Genomic DNA, 24,064 nt, shown 5'->3' with positions numbered 1-24,064 from the left:
GCTGGGCTCACACCAAACATGATGAAAACACATGTATCTACTTTTTCCACCACTTTGCTAATTTATAATAAGAAATTCATGTATAATGGGCAGCATAATGGCTCAGTGGTTTGCACTGTGGCCTTACTGCAAGAAGGTCACTGGTTTGAGTCCCTGGGCCAGTTGTCATTTCTGTGTTTGCATGTTCTCCCCGTGTTCGGGTGGGTTTGGATGAGGAACTGGATGAACTGAATTGGCCATAGTGTATGAGTGTGTGTGTGTGTGTGTGTGTGTGAGAGAGAGAGAGAGAGAGAGAGAGAATGTGACAATGTATGGGTGTTTCCAAATACTGGGTTGTGGCTGGAAGGGCATCCACTAAACATATAAAACATACAGTTGAAGTCCGAATTCTTATCCCCCCTGAATTATTAGACCCCCGTTTATTTTTTTCCCCAGTTTCTGTTTAATGGAGAATTTTTAAAAAACATTTCTAAACCTAATAGTTTTAATAACTCATTTCTTGTAATTGATTTATTTTATCTTTGCCATGATGACAGTACATCATATTTTACTAGATATTTTTCAAGACACTTCTATACAGTTTAAAGTGAGATTTAAAGTCTTAACTAGGTTAATTAGGTTAACTGGGCAGGTTAGGGTAATAAGGCAATTTAATGATGGTTTATTCTGTAGACAGTCGAAAAAAAATTGCTAAAAGAGGCTAATAATTTTGTCCTTAAAATGTTGATTAAAAATTAAAAACTGCTTTTATTCTAGCCAAAATAAAACAAATAAGTCTTTCTCCAGAAGGAAAAATATTATTAGACATACTGTGAAAATTACCCTGCTCTGTCAAACGTCATTTGGGAAATATTTAAAAAAGAAAAAAAGGGGGGCTAATAATTATGACTTCAACTGTATGCTGGAAAAGTTGCCATTCACTCCACTGTGGTGATCTCTGATAAATCATGGACTAAGCTAAAAGTGAATGAATGAACGTATGTATAATGTAACCCTGCTATTCATTCATTTTCTTAGTATATACTCCCTACTTTTTTTTTCTTTCTGACTGTTAAGGTCTCAATATTATGTCTGTTACACCTTCTTCTTCAAACATTTGTTTCAATGATGTTATTTTGTCTTAAAATAATAAAAAAGTTGATCACAATAATTGAAAACAAGTGTATCGTGTTGCTCATTCTAGTTTACTCTTTGCTTTATTTTACACCTAATGGGAATTCTCTGCTTGAGTAGAACTTGTGCGTATGATGTGATTAGGGCAGATTTCACACCCTTGCAGCAAAAACGTCATAACTAATTTAGTTCACTAACTTAGTTAAATAGTTATAAGCTATTCGGTTAGCGTTTCATTTTAATTTCACACGTTTGCGGCAAAAACATCATGACTAATTTAGTTAACATAGTTAAACAGTTATTAGCTATTCGTTTATCATTGTATTTTAATTCCACACGTTCGTGGCTAAAACGTAATAACTAATATGGTTGGCTTAGTTAATTACTCGTTTGTTATTCGGTTAGCATTTTATTTTAATTCCACACGTTTGCAGCAAAAACATCATAACTAATTTAGTTATGTAACATTGTTAAATATTTATAAGCTATTCGGTTAGCGTTTCATTTTAATTTTACACGTTCACAGCAAAAACATCATGACTAATTTAATTAACGAACATAGTTAAATAGTTATTAGCTATTCGGTTAGCATTTCATTTCAATTCCACACGTTCGTGGCTAAAACGTAATAACTAATTTGGTTAACTTAGTTAATTAGTTGTTTGCTCGGTTAGGATTTAATTTCAAGTCCACGCATTCGCAGCAAAAACATCATAACTAATTTAATTAACTAACTCAGTTATTAGTTATTAAGTTAGCATTTTATTTTAATTCCACACGTTCACGGCAAAAACATCTTAACGTATTTAGTGTACTAACTTAGTTAATTAGTTATTAGTTATTCGCTTAGCATTTCATTTTAATTTCACACGCTCAAGACAAAAATGTCATAGCTAATTTAGTTTACTAATTTAGTTAATTAGTTATTAGTTATTCGCTTAGCATTTCATTACAATTTCACACATTTGCTGCAAAAACGTCATAACTGATTTAGTAACTAACTTAGTTAATTGGTTATTCGGTTAGTGTTTCATTTTAATTCCACATGAGTGGGAAAAATGGCATAACTAATTTGGTTAACAAATTTGGAACATTGGCTCCACACGTTGGCAGCAAAAACGTCACTTATTTTGACGTTCGCAAATTGAAATTTGCAAGTTTGCATTGACTTTATATGTAATTTATAATTCCCATTTGGCATACACTTCACCTATTCTGTGTCATTTGCGCCACCTGGTGGATTTTATTTGCAAAAACACTTCAATTCACTTTGTGTGTGAACCCAGCATTAGAGTATACAGCATTATTGTTAAAGCACCACACTTTTTAAATCTCCTCTGGAAGCTTTTTTTGTGAATGTAGAGCAAAATGACAAACAAAGTAGAAAGAAATACTATAGTCAGGTTTAAAATGTCCTCAAACAAAGAGCAACTCTTTTTCCTATTCATCCATGCAGACTCATGGGGTCACGATAATGCATTTTTCAAGAGAAAGCTGATGTGGTTCACTCAGGGGAACGCTTCTGCTCCGTGGCTCTGCTGTCAAATATGATGGATGTAACAGGCTGCAATGGTTGCCCTCTGTGGTAATGCATATGCAACAGACTATCATAATATGCAAATTAGGCGATTTTGGACAGCCTCTGAGCATAAAGCCTCCGCTTCGGGTCCTTTGGATGGATTGGGAACTGTTACCTGTGAAGTACTCGCCAAACTCCTGCTCCAGTTTCATGGCACGGTCGTATGTCTTTTTGGCCTGTTCCTCTGTCAACCTCTTATTCATTTCCCTGCAATGCACAGAAATTACAAGTGAAGCAATCCCTGAGGCTCAGTGCAGAGGAATTTGTATTATTTATTGAGTGTGTAGGTGGTATAGGGTGGTAAACTTACATTAAGGACTCAATGGATCTAGGCTTTATAAAGATGGCAATGGGGTAGAGTTGTGCTACTTGTAGTCGTTTTATGGCATTCCCAGACACGTCAAGTATGCAGTGCTTACCCTAGAAGAGCAAAAAAAAAAAGGACTTGCTGAATAGTAGAGTATGTGGCCATTCACAAAAGCACACAAAAAAGATTGTTGGCCTATGGGACTAAGTAAAAGAAGTTCAACAAATACTAGTCTTGTAAAAAATGTCCAACTGTTTACACAATAGGCCTCGAACTCAATTCCTGGAGGGGCCACAGCTCTGCTCAGATTTGCTCTAGCCCTATCAAACACAGCTGATCCAAACAATCGAGGTGTTCAAAAGCGTCATGAACACCTTCATTAATTGGATGACCTGTGTTTGATCAGGGTTGGAGCAAAACTGCACAGAGCTGCGGACCTCCACATTAGTAATGACAATGTTGTGGTTGTAAAACATCAGCTACTGACCCTCTCAGCCACGTATTTGACCGACTGGACGCTGGTTCCGTACAGATTGTCATTGTACTGTCCAGCCTCAATGAATTTGTGCTCTTGGATGTCTTTCTCCATCTGTTCTCGAGAGGCCATAAAGTGATAATCTCTCCCATCCACTTCATAATCCCGCTTTGGTCTGGTAGTATCTGTGATTGTTAAAATAAATCCAGGGCTTAATTTTATAAGACCGGGTACTCAGTGCTACAGCAAATACAATTGGGAAATCATTGAGATTATTATTTGCATAAAAATTCATGAGAAATGCCATAAGTTGACAGAAGGCAAATATACTTAATATCCAGATATACATGTCTAGCTGTTGAGGTGACTAAGAGACAGAACCACTGTAATGATCTAAGCAGAAGTACACATTGATTCTACTGCATGGATTAACTATATATTATAGGGATGCACGATATATCGGCGACCATATCTTTATCGGCCGATAAATGCAATTTTTTAAGATTATCGTTATTGATCAAATGTCTAATTTAGTCCGATATCTTTAAGCCGATAAATTACATAATTGTACAGACCTGCCTGCCTTGCGCATGCGTGGGCAGAACTTGTATAGACTTGTCCTGTGCACTATAATGGAGCTCTCCTCACATTGTTTATTCCTTCAAAGTCTGTCCTTACTTCATGTGGTATTGCTGTGCGTTAATAACCTAGTAAGTAACCATATTCCTTATCATTGTAGATATGTTTGATTGAGTGCCATTGTGTATTTTGCTTTAAATCACCTCAGGAAAAAAAATACATATGTAAACAACAGCAGCAATGCACATGTGCTAAACAACTTGTTGGGTTAAATGATTATTTGTTATTATCAACGCATTGCTTGCCATGTGTTGTTGATGTAAGATTGTATTCAGTTTGATCGGAAAATTCATAGATTATAATGAGCGAGTGTGAGAGCTGTTACCGCACACACTCACAAACACACACACTGATCTGACAGCCTTCACCGCAGCACGGGGAGAGGTGCGCCCTTAACTTGCCGCCACGGTTTGTCTTTAAATTATGCTCTGTGTTTGTCATTAAGTCATATGAGTGCTCAACGCTCAGGTTTGTATCAAAATCTGACTCCGGGGGCAAATTTGCGCCCTCACTGCGGTTTATAATAAACTTCTTATCTAGAATTTTTCCGGCAATAGACAGCGAGAACGAACACAGAAGCGTTGTCTGATTGATAAGCAGAAACCAAAAAGGATGAATATGTGCCGCATTTTCTAAAGTAATACTATCTTTATCTAGCTTTTCACTTGTACGGTGACTCTAAACTATCAAAACACCTCTAAAAAAGGCTTTTTCCGCCATGACATACTTGTACACATGTACATTACTGTTACACGTTTTATTCAAGAACATTTGAGCTGGTTTTAGTCCTTAGCTCTTTCATTTGAATTTTATTTAAATATATTTAACTTGCTTATTTGTTAAGTCCCTTTTTGTTATTTAACCTATTATTTTTAAGCAACAGTCAAGTTGCATGTTAATTTGCTATGAAGAAAATTGTGAATATTGGTCTATATAATCACCTTGCAATTTTGAAATGATAGCTTTTTTGCTTAACAATAGACTATTCAGTTCATAAGAGCAGTTCAATCTTTTATGAAGCTTGCTGTTTAAAAATATAACATTTTGAAATATTTATAATTATCGGCCTATATATATCGGCTATCTGCCTCCAAGTCTGAAGAGTTATCGGTTATTGGTATCAGCCAAAAATCCATATCGGTGCATCCCTAATATATTACAAGGACTGATGCTACAACATTTTAATGCATCTACATCTTGTTCACTGCAGACTAACATTCTCACTTACCTTCTTGATCAGAACTGTTAGCCGCTTTTTTTGAATTATGAACATAAACAAAAATGGTTAAATAAAGAGTATGATCAACTGAAAATAACACATTAGAGTGTTAAAAATGGAAAACATGAAAGAGCTTTGTGACACTATTCAACCAAATCTTAAAATTGCGATTTTTATTGGCTTTACATGAAGAATTCCACAAAATGCCAATATTTTGGATTACACATACTGTTTATCACATGGCAACAAAGCTCTTTCCCCAAAACACCATAACTTAAAGGAAAGTTACAAAACAAGGGGAAATTGTTGATTACTTTCAAGGTTTGCTTGAAGTTTTTTTTTTTTTGTTTACCCAGAAGACTAATATTAAATACTGAAAAGATCGCCAAGACATCACATTACAGTGACCTAGATGAAGCTTATTAATCAGCACACCTTGAAGTAAGTGATTTCATAGATACAGCACGATGAAATGAGTTTTCAGAACTGAACAGCGAAAGTTATGAGCACCGGGGGACAGTAGGGAACACCACGAACTCTTGCGGTCCGGCCACTCAACTTACCATTTCATTTTGATGAACCCCATCAGCACAGCTATCAGCACAAAGGCTTAAAAACCCCCAAGACTACTGGATATAATTACAAACTAGCTTGGAGCAAGGTTTTTCTAACACTCCAGTTGAAATTCATAACAGCACAGGTGAGAATACCACAGTACGCAGTTGCTCAGTCGGCCTCTAATGAAGGTTAATTTGTGCATTTAAAGATAAAAAATGAGTAACTGATGGAAGATCCATTCGGAGACTAGTTTATCTGATAATCTAACCACTTAGGGAGGAACCACATGATGTTTTAAGGGTACTTACGTGGCACACATGACCCAAACTTGTCAGGGAACTCAGAGATGAGGTCATCGTTGATTCGGTCCTTCATGGGCCCCAAGATTATAACTGGTCTGGCGTAATTAACTGTTCAAACGGATAATACAGACACAGAACATGCTCTCTGACTCAAATCAAATCTTTTTATGCTTCATACATAGAGCATGAGAGACAGTTGAGAGGCACTTACTCTCTTGTCTGATGACAGGCTCATATGAGAGTATCAGTTCCTCTTGACTCCCTGGAAACAGAACAGAGAAACATACTCAGTGGGGTGGGCAACTGTAATAGGACTCAGCTTGGTTTCTGCAGAGGACAGGTGATGGAGATGGCCACATTTGGTATGCCCTTCACCAAGGACTTCCAGAGCGCAGCTCGAGTGGATGTGTAAATGAGTTACTGAGTATGTAATGTCATTATGTACTTGTTGACAAGGACATTTGGCTTAAAAAAGAGAGAATTTGAAAAAAAGAGAATGGCAAAATTGAGTTAGCGCTCATTTGGGAGATTAAAGGGATCGAGAGAAAGGCACTGTGATGATGACAGACAACAGAAGAGCAATTTAATCACGAATGAGACTGAAGTTTCAGACAGCGACAATACTAATTGAATTTAATAGTCCAATTATAGGAAAACAGGTCCAAAGTGACGCTAGTTCTGAGGTGGTCTGTGCACACAGGGACATGGAGAGCCAGAGGAGTTTATTTTTAGCCCAGGGACGAACAGAAGCAGGCTGCCGCAGGAACACAATACGGTTATTATCCATCGATTCAAACCCAGATAGGATCGAGAGTTATTCTGAGCCAGGGATTCATTACTCTCATTGGCAGTGGTAACATTAAACCACACAGAATGAATCACACATGAATCAGCTTCTGTGTAGTGCGCCACTCTCACCAAGGACAATTTGGATGCTGTAAAAATGTTAAAAGCCCTTTATTTGTTTTCCTACTGCCATAAACAGATTGGACTGTAATGTCCATTTAAAGCCTTAGAAACATGAAACGTATTTTGAAGCTTTATTCAACAAACTAGTGAGATGCCTATAGAGGCAGAATATGAAGTCAGCAAAACAGATTTACAACACAAAGGCTGTTATAAAATGTAGGTAATCTAATTTTGCTGCTTAGAAAACACTGCATGCTAACATACAGATCCAAGATAACCCGCCAAGTACTTTGAAGAGAGCTTCTTTTTTTTATATGTTTTTCGATAATATAAGTGTTATGTGCATTAAAGAGAAGCCAAATTTAGTTGGCAACATTTGTGAGGATTTTCAACAAGGTTATGTGGGCTTGATCAATTGTTAAAGCTTGTGGTGGAGACAGCTCATTTATCACTGGACAGTGACCTTTGCACTCTGACCATGGCAGGGAGCCAGTTGTTTATTCATGGACCTAAAAATTATGATTATTTACATCAGTGTAACCTTTAGATAAAACATTTAAAGTCTCTTATGCAATAGTGTGAACTAGTATCACAAAAAACTTTTAAATAACTTTTTTTTGGTTTAACTATAATTTACAATATGTGATTTATTACTGTTTTTGCGAAGCTGTACTTTAAGCAGCCATTATTCCAGAATTCAGCCACATGTTCCTTCAAATATTAATTCACCATTCTGGGGTGCGTTTCCCAAACAACAACATAACTCACAGCTGAACTATCATAGTACGATGCATCATTTGGGAAAAGAACGATGTAGTGATGAGTGTTTCTGAAAACCTGTAGTTTCTCTGTCGCAGATACATTGTTTAAACCACGTTAGTTTTAGCTTAAAACGCCCATAATGATGCTTTAAACGGAGTGCAGTTACTACTTTTTTGAAGAAAAACCCTATTATTTTTTATATAATCATATGTATAAATATATATATTTTTTATATTATATTGTTTTACACGTACACGCATTAAAAAAATTAATATTAGTTTTGGTAAAAACATGCACTTGTTTTCCATATTAATTGAAATATGTATATAAAGGGCACATATAGGGGCCATGTTTCCTTTACAAATATTATTAAAAATATTCCATATTTTATTCTAAATCAGAAGACGTAAGAAATGAAGAAAAATCCTAATTTCCTTAATTTTCAAAAAAATCCTTAATTCTATTATTATTAAGTAGGATCTTGTTTATTTCTTTATTTTATATATTGTAAAAGTCTACTTATACAATTAGACATATTCAAGCCACTGCAGAATTGTTCTAATTAACAGGTCCATGTCATACACAGCACAGACACATTTTTTTATTTATTTATAAATAACCTACTATAAATTAAAACCATTAAAGTATATATAATTTTGTTTCACCTATATATTTCGACATGCCGCCATGGCTGCATTCAAAATGGCATACTTGTTTTCAAAGAGCACTAAAGGAGCTCAAATGTCAATATGAAGATTACTAAAACCGAACTGTAAAAAAACACTTGGAAAGCAAATTACAGCTAAGAGAGATGACTTGTTTTTTTTTAATGTTTTTTTTTAATCATTCCAAGTTTAAATGTTTGAAAGTTCGAATGGAATAAGGCATATGGGGGATAACTGGAAATTATGGATCTATGTTTCTAACTACAGCTCCAGACGTGTAGTTGCAAGCGCAGAAGTTTGTGACGCATTTTATGAATGTTCGTTGGAATTATAGATCTGGGAAATGCCAAATCAACAAACTTGTAACATTGGAACTTGCGAGTTGCCACCTTAGTTGGCTAATGATGGTTTTCGGAAACGCACCCCTGTTTAGGTGAATCCATCCTTGATGACTAAAAATAAAATAAAATAAAATAATTTAAAATAAAATAAAAATAAATAAATAAAATTTAATAAAATAAAATACAAATAAATAAATAAAATGTAATTAAATAAAATTTAATAAATAAATGAATAAACATTAAATTAATAATAAAAAATAAAAAATAAACTAAAAATAAATGAAGTGTAAATGAAATGTTGCAGAAATATAACTTGATATTAAAACTCGACTGTAAGCCCAAACTTGCCATGACTAACAAAATTTTTCTTTCTGAAATTAAACAAACTGGAAATGATTCTTTCATGATTGTTTCTGACAGCACATATCATTTTTCATCAGTGCATTATCAAGCGAGTCCATTTCCAAAATAAATGAAATCAAAGCCACAAAATCCTGTTTACTGGCCAAGGGGGAAACAAACAAGTCATCTTTCATTATTTTCAAGAAGGCACTCTATGGCTGTCCAGAACATCATCATGCAATATGACAATTATATGGCAAAACCTAATCTGTTCACAGTGACAAGCTCATCCAGTGAACTCTGTATTCACTCTCAGTCTGGAAAGCTGCCACTCTCAAGATGACTACAAAACCTGACAGCTAACGTTTTAGAGAGGGACTGCGGTACTACATCTCCAGCTAAGTAGTACGTTCTAGTTTTCAAGAGTTTTTAAAGATAGTTTTCAGAAGCTCGCTATAAACTTTAGACAGTCTAAGTTGGTTGTACAAGATAAAATTAGGATTGAGTTTCAAGCATAAAATAAAATTAGACACAGGAGATTAAGTTAGAGACGCAGCACACAGAAAGAGAGACAAAAAAATTCCAAGCTTTGTTTTCTGTGAACAACTTTGCATTCCACTCTCTATGGAGAGTATTTTGGCACAAATGCATATTAATTCATTCAGAATAATGCTAAATGTTCTGTTGACTGACGTGGAGTCCCTCAAGTATGAATTTAAAATCAAATTTTAATAATTGTTTTGGCTAAATGTGCCTGGTGTGAACATGAAACAACATTGAGTAAAAAGCACAGAACAACATTGGGCACAGCACTTCAGAGACATCATAAAAGACAAAGACAAAAGACTAGAAAAAAACCTAGATATTGATAAACAGAACTGTTTTCCGATTCATTTTCAATCGTGTATTTGTTAATTTTGAAGTCTTTTATGTTCAATCTTTTTAACCCCCTGCTTTTTAACCCCCTACTGGTTAAAAGTTTGGAATAACAACATATTTTTATTGATTTATTAACGTCATTGTGCTCAAAAAAGCCTGTATTTTGAAGGATTGTGTGATGCTAAAGACATGAGGAATATTTACATATTTACATACATTTAAAAATATATTTAAATAGACAACACATATTTTAAATGATCCCATTTAACAGTATTACAGTTTTTACTGTTTTGCATGATGTTTTTTTCATTATGTTCTACACATGTGCATGACACCACAGTTAAAAATAACATATCTGTAATTTACACAGAAATGATAATACTTTCATTTTTAAAGAAATTGCAAGTTAGCATTTTCAAGCCCTCTTAACTCTCACCCCCACATTTTAACATGTGGATTGCTGTAGCAAAGTAATGCTTTACGACTCATTTTTGCAAATAAATAAATAACTGTCGCTCAGTAAAATTTATCATTAAAATAAAAACAAGTCACCAGATATGGAAACTACAAATTTTAAGCTTTCAATTGATATATAGTTTGTAATGATTGCTTTGTTTAAAGTACAATACACTCTCGGAAAAAAAGGTACACGGAGAAAAAAAAACAATGTTCCTTAATGAACAGTTTTGTACCTTTGTAAAAGTTGTACCCTATATGCTACAGAAAAGACCTCTTATGATACTGTTCTGTACCTTTTATGGTACAACTGAAATGAAGGTACACAATTGTTCTCATATAAAAGTTACAAACGTGTTGAGCGACTACATTATTACAATACCTATGAAAATAAATACTATACTGGAAAGGCAAAGTGATTTATGAATAATTTTCATATTAAAACAAGAACCTTCATTTAAAAGTGTATGTTTAAACAATAATTATTAAGTTCTATAATACAAAACAACAAATAAAACATAAAACTATAAGTACTATAAACTAAACATTTAAGGCATTTTAAATACATGTTTGGTAAGCATTTTTGACACTGTTGTAGTGGTAAATTTATGGCTCAGATTTGTACCTTTGACGAAGGTAAAATATTGTTTCTGCAGGTTTTAAAAACCAAAGTTACATTTTGTTTTCCCATAGTACAAATCATGTCCTTAAATGTACAAACTGCAATGGTACAAATTTTTGGTCCCACTTTATATTAAGTGGCCTAAACTAATATGTACTTACACAGGAATTAATAGTTTGTTACAGTGTACTTATTGTGTAAATACATGTATTTATTGAGTACTTATGCTTGATTAGATACCGGTATGTAATTACATCTGTAATTAACTTCTGTAATTACATTTGTAAATACACTGCTGACCATTCCCTACACCTTAACCCACCCTTAAACTTACCCACACCACCAAACCTGACCATAACCCAACCTCTATCCCAACTTAAGAGCACCACAGGTGTTCTCAAATACATTAGGAACACAGTAAGTACATTGTATTTATTTATTGAAACAAGTACATAGTAGTTAAGGACACTTAATATAAAGTGGGACCAAATTTTTTTCTTTGTCTTAAGGTACAACTCTGTCCCATAAAAAGGTACTGCCCCAGTGAAAAGGGTTTGTACCTTCTTTGGTACAACAACCTACCATTTTTTTTTTTCTGAGAGTGTATTATGGTTTAAACATGTAACCGTAGATGGTCCTGCAGGTTGTCAGCCGGCAGTAAAGGTGTTTTAATTTATTACTCTTCCTACATAAAAAAGAATAGTAAATATTAGGGATGTAACGGTATCAGAATTTCACGGTACGGTAATACCTCGGTATGAATGTCACGGTACGGTATTTATTGAATCATTTACAGGAAAAAACAAAACTTATGAAAATACTCCAAAAAAGTGCCAAAAGTGTCAATGACATACAAATTAGTCATCTATCTGTAAGCTTTGAAACAGGAACTTCAATTTTAATAACAAAAAATTATTAAACCATGTAAAAAAATAAAGTTTCAATTTAGTATTGTTGAAAACTCATCACATTCAACATTTAATCACACTCAGCCCATCTACCCTGATGAGAGCTCTGCTAGTCGGACTTCTCATCTCCCGCTGGATCTAATCTCACTATATTTATTAAACGGGATATTTCATTTATCTTGTTGTCTTTATCTAACGACATATTCCCTGACTTTGGTCATTGGAATCTATTACTTGTTCTCAGGTAACGTGTTTTGGCTGAGCGCAAAGATAAGTTAATGATTAATGTAACCACGTACATTCTGTATATTGACTGATCGCTTGCCTTTATTTCTATAATGTAAAAACTTATTGTATGTTATACTTTTAAAATGGCCATTATCGATTCTTAAAACTGATATTCAGCAAAAGAGAGGCTGTGTTTCATATTTTCACTGAAATTGAAAGGAGGCAGTTGTTATCGGCTCCGTTTTGTTATAAATATGCACACAGTGAAGATGACGCTCATCTTATGCAGCACGGCGCCTCAACATTTCTGCTGTCTAAGTTGCTAATATAAAAATGAAAATAGGCAGTTCCTTAAATCATGTTTACATTTTATTGTTGAGAAAGTGAAACAACGAAGCCAGGGTGATGTGAATGAAGTTATAAAGTACACTGTTCCCTTTGAAGATTTACCCGTGTCCTCGGTATAATCTGCTTTTCCATGTCAAACTGAGAAGAAGAGACTGCAGCCTTGATCAAACTTGCGAAGTCTGAACTTACACGGAGATAATGCAGGACTGAACTGTGCGTGTAAAGCAGGTCGCACACCAGAAGCGACGCTCGGCGGCGCGCCGCGCAGCGCCACGTATTTTAGAATTCTAATCATAGGTTTCTATCAGGATACACACACCGGCGCCGCAAGTCAGCGGCTGTCGGCGGCGCCCGGCGACGGCTCAGGACGCAGTTCATTTTTCAGCCGCGCCACAGAGCGCCATCTGATTAGTTTCATGTTAAATATCATTCGAATGTGCGCGTCTGGTGTGTGATACTTTAATCTGTCATGTACGCGCCGTGTCGCGGCGCCGAGCGGCGCTTCTGGTGTGCGACCTGCTTTAGAGTTTTCCAGCTCTTTTCATCCCCGCTTCTAGCAGCACACTCCATTTCCGCATTACTGGATCTGTAGCAACAACAGACCGCAAGGGATGATGGTCAAGCATGGGCTGATGGGTATTGTAGTTTTCGTTACCTCCCGTTCGCTTCATTCGCCTGAGCAAATTTTCTCAGAAGACCTATAGTTTTACCGAGTCATGCGACTTCGGTAATATCGAAAAAAATTAATATTGCGGTATGACGGTATTTACAATACCGTTACATCCCTAGTAAATATGTATTTAGAAGACTTAGACCTCTCCAGTAATAGGTTGTCGTGATTGCTATGTTTAAGGTTCATTATTATGCTTTAAACACGTAATCATAAATGTTCCCACAGAATGTCAGGCGGGAGTAAATGTGTTTTAAGCAATTACCCTTCCTATGTAACAAAAAACAACAATTAAATATGTATTGTGGAGACTTAAACATGTCAATGATATATAGTTTGTCATGATTAGATTAGGATTTATTTGCAGGAACGTGAGGTGAGAGTTAGGGTGTACTCACTCATAGCTGTCCCAACTATGCCCAGGCATGTTTGACCCTCATTCCTCAGTTAACTTGACAAGTGTGAGTGCTCTAAATTGGGGCCAGGCACTGTTTAGTAGGCTGGCCATGTGCCAGAGCACAGTACGGTTGGGCTTTGTTGCGGTACACTTGTAGTGTGAGTGCATATCGCGAAACTGAAGAGGCAACGTCACTTGTAAGCGACTATTTCATATGGATTTTTTTAATCATTCCTTCTTTTCAATGAATGAGAACTGTCATAGATTATTAAAGATACAAAACCCCTGCTGTATGTCCCCTAACCTGATTTTACCAAGTAGGACATGTGTAACATTTATGTTGAACCTTGAACAACATTTCAATCAGCCAATCAGAATTAAGGGATACAACTTATGATGAGAGTTTAGACTTATGGTTAAGTTTATGTACTTCTACATGAGTGTTATCCAACTATTATTCCCCTCTGATTTAGTGAATAGATATGGATTACGTTTTCAAACAAAAATGATGTTGCAGGATCAACATAGATGTTAATCCAGGATCGCATCATACTTGGCAAAGTCATGACATGCCTGTACGTCAGCTGCACCTTCAGCAAACCTCCCAATTCGTGCAGCTCGGTGATTTCATGAACATTTATGAGCGTCAAAAGTGGTGGATCTGTTCAGCAAAAGATTTTACTGTCTCACTGCATATCAAACGACTTCAAATAATTCAAAACAATATCCTCCTGAGACCGCTACCATTGACTTGTGTCCTCTATAGTGGATATTGTGTTTTCATGAATATTCTTTGAATTTTTTGAGCTAGTGTCAAGTCCTGTTGTACTGTGCAGAGGACATCCTGGGCTTTCTAGTGATACTGTAATTGACTGGCTGGCATGCTAAGAACCACTTCTTACACTGCATCCAAAATGGCCGGCATACAAACAAGCACATTTTATGGGAAGGAGAGATGCATGTAAATTCTTGCTTTTTAAATGTTTTTTTTACTATTATTGTTACATATATATATATATATATATATATATATATATATATATATATATATATATATATATATATATATATATATATATATATATATATATATATATATATTTGTTTATTAAACTGTCAGAAACAATACATTTAGCTTTCAAAGCTGTTAACTTGTTTGTGTTTCAAAATATCATCCTTTTTGAATGTCCACTATAGTTTGGCTCACTTTCAGACTAAACTGTTTCAAGAATTTCAATATAAAAGGAAAAAAATGGCTTTGGTTTAGTTTTTGTTATATTAATATTGGATTAATATTCCTTTACAGCCATATCCTGAACAGTTTTGGTAGTCGTTTCAAATTAAAATGGTCCTGTGGTCCACTACAGTGGATATGCTGTAAAATTAAAAATAAAAACACAATTATAAACTGTAAATTGTGGAATTCAAACCCAAAGGATGTAGGAAATCACAGAAAAAGGAAAAGAAAAAAGAAAAAAAATCTTTGGGTCTCAGGAGGATATAATTAAAGCAATGTTCATTGTACGGAGCGAGTGCGCTTCTTCTCTGTTAAACTAAACAGACGTATCATTGCTGACGTAAGCATGCTTAGGCTTGGAAGGCAAAAAATGTGAGTGTGGGTCAAGGGGGAACAATCGCGCCTGGGCATAGTTCAAGACAACTGTGTCTAATGTGAGTACAACCTTTGAAGGGTTAAATTCACATATATAGACAAATGCATATACAGTTGAATCAGAATTATTAGACCCCGTGTTTATTTATTTCCCAAATTCCGTTTAACAGAGAGAAGCTTTTTTCAACACATTTCTAAACAAAATAGTTTTAATAACTCATCTCTAATAACTGATTTCTTTTATCTTTGCCATGATGACAGTAAATAATATTTGACTAGATATTTTCTAAAACACTTCTGTACAGCGTAATGTGACATTTAAAGGCTTAACTAGGTTAATTAGGTTAACTAGGCAGGTGAGGGTAATCAGGCAAGTTATTGTATAATGGCGTTTGAAAAAATAGCTTAAAGGGGCTAATTATTTTGTCCTTAAAATAGTGTTTAAAAAAATTAAAGCTGCTTTTATTCTAACTGGAATAAAACAAATAAGACTTTCTACAGAAGAAATAAATATTATCGGACATACTATGAAAAATTTCTTGTTCTGTTAAACATAATTTGGGAAATATTTAAAAAAGAAAAGAAAATTCAAAGGGGGGCTAATAATTCTGACTCTCATGCACGCAGCAAGATTTGATTTATTTAAATCTTTAAACCACTGGCGCACATGCCAATTTTGCCATCTGCGCAAAACTAAACATCATAAAAAGTGCAACACAAGAACAATCTCAAACAAACAAACTAAACAAACATTTGACAAACTATTCCCACACAATGTTATGTATGTTCATGCAACATTTGATCTAAGCTAAGGATGACAGGAATCCCTAAAACACTGGGAACCAGTGGACCGACACACATTAGTATTCTGACATGCAAACAGGCCTGTAGTTGACGCGACAGAAAAGAAACTAAACAACAAAAAAAAAACAAACAACAGATCTGAACTCAAATGTGCGCTTGGGAAAGGGGTATTGGGTCCATTCCTTAACACACTTACTCAGTGTCTTTGCTCCGTACCCGTCCTCCCCTATTCCAGAGATGTCCTACACCACACAGCCGATCAGGGGGGCGAAGAAAGAAAGAGAATGAAAGAGGACGGGAGACAGAAAGACAGAGCAAAAGAGAGAGAGACAGAGAGAGAGACAGTAAGGTTGTTGGTGGGATGAGAAGAAGGAGGGCAAGGGCTTCCTGGAGCTACCTAAACACACCTAAACCTTTCCCCCACCCCGAAGATGTGTGTGTGGTGTCATGTACCTACGTGTCAGGGTGCATGTGCAATTCTGGCTACTTACGTTCCGAGTCACTGCCGTCTTGCTCATCGGCGTCCTTGTTCTTGTAGAAAGGGAACTTGCGTGAAAAGATGAAGTTCTTTCTACGTTTTTCACTGAATGACTGTGCGGAAAGAGAGCATGGTGCAAACAGGGGGCTCTAAACGCTGTCACAATCATGCTGACAAAAACAACACAACGGCCGGTGCTGGACATCAGGGACAGCAGGCAAACATCCAAGTGGAGTGTTTCGTTTGCACTGGCTGGACGCTTAATAATTGAATTTACTCAATCATTTTCATTCACTCATTCATTCGCTCATTTTTCTGTACTAATTATGTTATTTTTTTGGCGTGAGCTGAAAGCACTTGGATGATCCTGAATCGTGTTCTTTTGTGCCGTGTCTGTCTGTCCATGACGTCCCAGCACCTGAGCTGTTTTCAGACAGCTCGAATGTATTCAAATTAAAACATGACCAACAGGAATGAACATAGAAGGGAGGTAAACAATGACGGCCAACTGAAGCTGGTTTAGTGCCATGCAAAGGCAAATGGGGAAATACTAACTCATATTTTACTAAAAAACAAGCATGCAGGACAGTCCTGGCTGGGTGACATGCTGAAGGAAGGGGCGATATCTGTAGTACTTATGTGTATTATTATGATATCAGGGGTTAGAATGGATATATAATGCAAAGAAAAATAAACTAAGTAACACAAACGTGCATAAATGGGATTTTCTAGCTAATTTGTTCAACCGAAGCTCAATGTGCTGATCAATTATGATCTATATTGCATTGAAGAAACCTGTCAACAAAATGTCCAGATCATTTTTCACCCCAAAAGTAATTATTTTATTTAATTAGTTATGAGTAAAGGTCTTTTGTTTAAGGGTTCATTATTATTACCAGATCTTTTTTGAGGAAAATAGCTAATAAGAGCATCTTCCAAAGTGCTGTAACCTGCATCTTATAGTATATATCTTCTAAGCTTAACCTGTCACAATATCTATTTTTGTTGTACGATATATTACACCAAAATATATTGCGATAAACAATATTATTGTCAGTTAAAGACATTTCATGCCAATCGTTATATAATGGCACACTGTAAAACCCAACAGTCGACTTTATCAAATGAAATGAGTGTAGTTGACTCAAAATGTACTGAAAGTTAATTCTACTCATTTAAAAAGAGTTTTGAACTCAGTGTTGAAGGCAATGAGTTATTTCAACACCTCATTACTTCAACTTAAATGAGTTCACAGTACTCATTAGTTTTTTTTAACTTAAATGTTTTGTAGCAATTGGTTTCCTTAAGTGAAGTTTATTCATAAACTAATTTCGAGAGAATCACATGCTTATGATTTATCATGGCCGGTCTCGCATTTGATAATCAATATCTTCCAATCATACGAGCCCTAAGCTACTATAAATAACCGCAGTTTTCAGTTCACTTTATCTTCGTTTGGAAGAAACCCACCTCCTCTCCTTTTCTCCTTCTTTACCTTTGACTGGGCGACACGGCGGCCCAGAAGTTAGCACTGTGAGCCCCACAGCAAGAACACTGCCGGCCCTGGTTCCATAGGGCCGGTGGGTGTTTCTGTGAGGAGTTTGAATGTTCTCCCGTGTTCGCATGGGTTTTCCCCGGGTTCTCCGGTTTCCTCCCACCATCCAAAGACATTCAACATACATAACAACCAAGCATTTATCTAACTCCTCGTGTTCCCTTAGCTACCGCAGCAGGAGAGTTCTGAGATCCACCGAGCTCAGGCTCCCCTCTCGGGAGGAAGCCCCGGGCTCGAGGAGTCCTTGGGCTCGGGGCTTTCTCCCGGGACAGCATGCCAAACAAGCTTTTATAAATCATCAGCTAAGTGTGAACTCTTGAAATAGTTTGAGCTGCCTCAACTCAGATTGCTTCATTTACTCAAATGGATTAGGCTCACAGAACTCATTAGGATTAGTTTTTGAACTTAAATGGTTTGTTGAAATTGGTTTCCTCAAATGGTTTAGATTACCTTAACTTATTGGGTTTTACAGTGCTGAATGACAATACAATATCATCATGATGCAAGTACACTTCCTAACACTTCATATTTTATTCTTAAGAATACTACATTTAATTATAGTCATTTTAACAATTTAAGAGTTAAGCATTGGAATCAGAATGTGAAAACGCATATCCTAAAAAAATAATAATGTTAACAAAAAAAAAGTGCAAGGTAAAAATAACAGAGGCTGCGGTATCTGCTACCAGATCCATCTGTCTTGTGCGATAAGTCCATATATTGATTATTGTGACAGGCTTATTAAAGGCCCTAAAAAGGATATGTGCTGCTTAAAATAAGTTTACTTGGCAACGCTCTGTCAATGATGGTTTAATTAATATTACAGACCACATTTTAACAGGGCTTTGGTCATCACAAAGCAATTTCAGGTGTGAGCAGTGTTACAATGCAAACATAATGATGAAAATGTGCTGCGCATAAAATTTCTCAATAACAAAATAAACAAGTAAAAGAACAGCGATGAGAAAATCAATTTCAAAAGTATCTGATAACAGCAAAAATGCATGCACAAATTTATAGTATTAAACCATGAAAGGCTGCCATGGTGTTGCTTTCAGTTAGAATTTGAGGGTTTGTTCAACAAAAAAAAAAAAAAAAACTGTCATAATTTACTCACCCCTCACTTAACACTAACCCGATTGACTTTCTTTCTTCTCATTGAACACAAAATAAGTCATTTTAAAACATGTTGGAAACCTGTTACCTTTGAATTCCATAACATTTGTTTTTCCTATGCAAGTACTTGGTTACTAGTTTCCAACATTTTTCAAAGTAACTTCGTTTGTGTTTAACAGAAAAAAAATAAACTCATAAAGCTACCACTTGAGGGGGAGTACATTAACATTTTTTAGCCGAATTATCCCATCAAACATTAATTTCTATTGATTATTGTCAGATGTTTTATTCATATATACCAGATACTGATGGACTGAACTGAGAAACTTATATGTTTGATGACTAAATATTATTTTAATAATTACATTTGTTTAATCAATCTGATTTGTTTAAATGCACCAAAATACATTGCCTATATTCACTGAAAAATTAGAAAAAATATTGATTTTCAAAATGGGGTATACTCAGTTATGCGGAGCACTGTAAACACCTAACAAATATTTCTGCAAAATTGTTGCTGAACAAACAAATTAAAATTATTAATGTTCAACTTAATTTGTTTAAATTCAGCCAAAACAAACTGTTTACAACCACTTAACATAAAAAATATGAGTAAACCCAAGGTATCATCTTTGAATAATTTTTTTCAGTGTAGAACTGCAAAGCCTCACCCACTTATTACTTAACTGCCATGGACCAATGATAGTTCCAAGGTGTTTACTAATATAACTGCTCATTTTTTATTTCTTTTCATATTATTGAAGATATATCATGATGTCTATTACGCTTTTTTTCACGCGACCGCCATTTTAAAACACGAAAGTGAGGTTGCGGTGAGAAGAAACCCGGAAGTATAGGACCAACACTGTAAACATTGCAGCAACATGCTGTGGACTACAAACCTCCAGCTCTTGCCGTGATTTCAAAATCGTGTAAACATCACTTTAACATCATTCAGTAAGTTTAATTGAAACAATTAAAAGCATATTAGGCATCAAACAAAATCACAATCTCTTTAAGAGTAATATGCTTAAATGTCCTCCTAGGCTTTAAGCTCATGGTACCAGGTAAACACTGTGACAACGCTTCCCTGCTTTAGCCTATGTAACCCAGTGAGCGATAAAACAATGCAGTCCTCTGTAGCACACCCTTATGTTGTCTGTAATAGTGTTGTCCAGGTAAAACTAGTGCCATTTCACTTAACTTAGCTGAAAATGAGCTCTGATATCCCTTTTTATTTTTACTATTCATTCAGAACAGACCTTCAGGTCACTCGGAAGTCGGTGAAATCATAAAAATTGTGTCACTTTCTCTTCACTGACAAGATATACAGGTGACCAACATTCCTGTGTGACTCAGGAGATACTTCCGGGTTTCTTTCCACCACAGCCTCGCTTACGCTTTTAAAAATGGCGGCCACGTGAAATCAGTCTATGGTTCTACTAAAGGCTTAATATGCAAACATTAATTTATGTATTTTTTGGGGGGTGAAATACAACCCAGACATTTCTTAACAAGGTTAATGGGTAAACATTTGTCAGTTTTGTGTGTATTTTGTATACGTTTCCTCAATTTAATTCATACGCAGTGTAATTAATCTAACCGCACCCCTGCTAGCGTTTAAAGCAAACTCTCATAACTTTCATGACACTAATCCTGTCTATCAGCCTTGTAAACAATTCTGATCAATGCCTTTACAATCAACACTACAAACCCTGAACCTGAAATGATACATACACAAGTTGGTGCATTTGAACACAAAGACGAAAAGCACACAACAAAATCCTCAAGTAATCCATCAGTGCCAACACCCCCACTCCTCTCCCGTCTTCAAAAGACAGAGAGAGAAGGGGAAAAAAAGAAGACAGAAACAAGAAAGAAAGGGAAATTTGCAGTCCTGCCTGCGATGTTGCTATGGATACAACTGGGAATCATGAGGCTAAAAAATCAGCGCTGCGGTTTTGTGCCGAACTAAAAATACATCCTGCATCCTTTAGTATTATCTGATTCATTTCTCAAATACGAGCACACATAAGGTAATATCTGCTACAGGTGACCTTACTGATCTAATAAAAGACGTATTATGAGATACGTCTATGTGTAAATATAAAATGTGTGTGAGTTGTGCTGCAGTAGTGATGCTGCTGAGAGTGAGTTGTCACACTGCGGCAGAAGGACAGAAGGAGTGTTACACACACACTTTTATTCTGACTCAATGACCCACCAGCGCATCCTGAAATGGGAAAGTAAATTCAAGATGACGGGGCGCGACAGGAGCTAAAGCGGATAAAGAGACGGACAGATATTAAACTGGATGAGTGAAGAGACGCAGCAACCTGGGCTGCTGCTGAACTTGGTCTAAACTGTCATTAAATCATGAGGCACTTCCTGAAAACTGGGGCAAAGAAAAAGCAGGGATGTTGGCACTGATCAAATCAAGCGGACCACTCGACAAATCGAATGCTTACCCCTTTAGAATCCAGGCTGCCGGGTTTTGCGTTGAATTTAACCGTCTTCAGACGAGCTCGCTCTTTTCTTTCAACCCTGAAACAAAAATGGAAACAAAGTTGCAAGTGCACTTACATTACCTTTGTATGGTTTTTACAAAAAAAAATTGCCAGCTTATTTGTGATTGTTAAGGTTGTTGTATGTAAGTTTTTGACTCTTCTAAAGGATACAAATACCCTAACATGTTTGCAGATATTTAAGAAACATGCATAAACATTCTTGTTTATCTGAAAAACAATGCTGAAATCAGATATTGCATATCCATAATACACTGTGATACAGGGCTGATAGTGGAAAAAATTCCTGAGCCTGAACTTTTTTTCCTTGTCCCTGAGGTGAGTAGGGGTGGGGGTACTATGTATGCACTTTTAACACAAAACTTGTGGGCCCTTGGGCCCAAATATATTAACAGCCTATGTGTAACCCTGATCATCATTATTGTCAAGCGGCTCTTTTTAGACACATGCCAGTAATGTCAGTGACACATGCCAGTGTCAGTGATCTTGTGACATGTGCCAGTAGGTGTCAGTATAAGCACGTTATAAGCACATTAATCTTATGAGTCTCTTTGCTTTAATATTTAAAAATCATTAGGCAAATGACTGTTATCTTACATGCATATATGTTATGAGTTTTCAACATGCATTTTATTATAACTTTTTAAAGGATATTATTTAAAATACCTTAAAATGAAAATAAGTTAAATAATAAAATAAATGAATGAATTAAAAACATAGAGAAGTCCATATTGTAGGGAACAAAGGAACTGCCAGGATGCAATAATATACAGTACAACAGATAAGTGTAACCCCTCCCATACATAAGCATGCCACAATAAATTTGACTGACATGTACTGTCAAATTACTATATTACGTACGGAAGTATGACTACGAATACATAAAATGAATGCGCTTAAATTAAAACATCGTGGAGTAGCTCAGCAAATAAACTAACTTGCGACGCAATAAATTAGGTTAAAAGTCGCGTAATGATTAAATATGGTTTTGCTCGTGTTAATTAATGTCATAAGCTTCGCCGGGTGTCGATGTCACTGCAGTGACATGCAGCGCGACACTCTGAGTGACACAGGTCACTACACATGCCACTAGCGAGTGACACATGACAGTGGAAAACCGGACGTGCCACCGAAAGTGTCACTACACTCAGTGGCATGTGCCAGTGTCATCTGTACGTCAGATGTCGTGTCACTCCATGTTAAAACTGCTACTGTGAATCCGCGTTCAAGCGCACACAATAAGCTAAAACTCGCCCCAAGCACCGGCAAAAACAAATAACAATGAATGTGTCGAGGAAAGAGTAAGGACATATCTTAATTATTTATTAATAAACTTATTCTGAGTCAGTGTCGCAAAGATCCTGACTGGCAATCTCCTCTTGGACTCGCCTTTAGAGAGAAATTCATCTTTACGGATTACATGGAGTTTTTTTGTTTTCGATTTGTTTTATTTCGTTAAGTAATAATTTAAAGCTTTCTATAAATATATTTATTATGTCTGTGAGGCATATACATTTTGATCATTTTGTTAAGCGCTCCTGTTCAAAAACCAGACGACAGAAAGCGCATAATTTTGGTTTTCTTTATTTTATAAAAACGCTGTAACGTTTTTTGATGTATTACTCGTACTCTGTGAGCAAAAATGACGGATAACTTTAAATTGCTCCCACTGAAAAAATACAAGTGATTGCTCTGGCGCCTCGATGTCCTGCAAGCTTTTTATAAGCAAACTATGCGCCTAATAGCACACATTCTTTAACGTTTAAGCTACCATTGTTTTATACTTGAATGGTTTTATATCTTTTATTTTAGGCAAGTCGTGATGATCTGAGAAGGCAAACTGATCAAACAGACAATGATGGTCTTCCGCTGGGCGCTGTTCGTTAAAAAAACTTATTTTTAACGAATAAAAAATGCTCCAAACGTTTTTCTAAATAAGCCGAATAAAAAACGAAACTAAATATAAACACTTTGCCATTAGGCTACATACAAAACTGAACTATTTCATAGCTGAAACAATATTGTTTAAGGAGAAGGGGGAAATATATTTTTGTCCCGTCTATTGCTTCACCGTTATTTCAAGAATAAACCCAGCGTAAATATGCAGATGTCATTCCCAAAACATATCAGTGTATATGTGCCGAAAACAAAAGTTTCATACAAATTCTGAATGGATTATAGCCTGGAAAGTGCAAAGCACGCTCCTCTTATTATCAGTCACTAATCTTAGTTCATAGAGATCTCACAAAGATCCG

General features: G+C 35.8%; 1 protein-coding gene across 51 annotated transcripts in view; it reads right to left on the bottom strand.

Annotated features, from left to right (window-relative positions):
- dlg2 (discs, large homolog 2 (Drosophila)) overlaps window positions 1-24,064 on the bottom strand; it is a 426,869-nt gene that overhangs the window by 5,268 nt on the left and 397,537 nt on the right. For 21 of the 51 annotated variants that reach the window (XM_009305412.5, XM_073913861.1, XM_073913879.1 and 18 more), the window contains 8 exon segments: window positions 21,753-21,828; window positions 16,627-16,726; window positions 6,404-6,454; window positions 6,199-6,300; window positions 5,342-5,365; window positions 3,487-3,659; window positions 3,003-3,112; window positions 2,808-2,899 (listed from right to left, as the gene is read on the bottom strand). In XM_009305412.5, coding sequence (XP_009303687.1) covers window positions 2,808-2,899; window positions 3,003-3,112; window positions 3,487-3,659; window positions 5,342-5,365; window positions 6,199-6,300; window positions 6,404-6,454; window positions 16,627-16,726; window positions 21,753-21,828 — 728 coding nt within the window. 51 annotated transcript variants of the gene reach the window in all.

This window comes from Danio rerio, chromosome 10 (assembly GCF_049306965.1).
Source record: "Danio rerio strain Tuebingen ecotype United States chromosome 10, GRCz12tu, whole genome shotgun sequence".
Classification (NCBI taxonomy): Eukaryota; Metazoa; Chordata; class Actinopteri; order Cypriniformes; family Danionidae; genus Danio; species Danio rerio.
This window is presented reverse-complemented; position numbering and strand designations above follow the sequence as displayed.